The sequence below is a fragment of the Coffea eugenioides genome, chromosome 2 (assembly GCF_003713205.1).
Source record: "Coffea eugenioides isolate CCC68of chromosome 2, Ceug_1.0, whole genome shotgun sequence".
Lineage (NCBI taxonomy): Eukaryota > Viridiplantae > Streptophyta > Magnoliopsida > Gentianales > Rubiaceae > Coffea > Coffea eugenioides.
In genome coordinates this window covers 11331612-11331925 of record NC_040036.1, presented here as the reverse complement: position 1 = coordinate 11331925, position 314 = coordinate 11331612, and the positions used below count along the sequence as shown (strand labels likewise).

Here is a 314-nt window from a genome sequence, read left to right as displayed (position 1 = left end):
CTCCCATCTTATGCCATGTCTGTTTTCAGATTATCCAAAAGCTTGTGTAAAGAGCTAAGTGGGTTAATGGCCAGATTCTGGTGGGGAAATGACGAAGGGGAAAAAAGGATGCATTGGAAGAAGTGGACTGATATAGCCGAGAGGAAGGAGAATGGTGGGCTTGGGTTTAGGGACCTGTTATGCTACAATGAAGCTTTGCTAGCCAAACAAGTTTGGCGAATCCTTACATGGCCCAACTTGTTAGTTAGCAAAGTCATGAAAAGCAGGTACTTCCCTAACTCAAATATCTTTGAGTCTAAGGTAAAGGCTGGGGC

General features: G+C 44.3%; 1 protein-coding gene across 1 annotated transcript in view; it reads right to left on the bottom strand.

Moving 5' to 3' along the window:
• Window positions 1–295: 295 nt before the first annotated feature.
• Window positions 296–314, bottom strand: part of LOC113756350 ((E,E)-alpha-farnesene synthase-like) — a 6145-nt gene continuing 6126 nt past the window's right edge. The window contains exon 6 of the mRNA XM_027300043.1: window positions 296–307. Within this exon, the coding sequence (XP_027155844.1) occupies window positions 296–307 (12 nt within the window). The remainder of the gene's footprint in view (window positions 308–314) is intronic.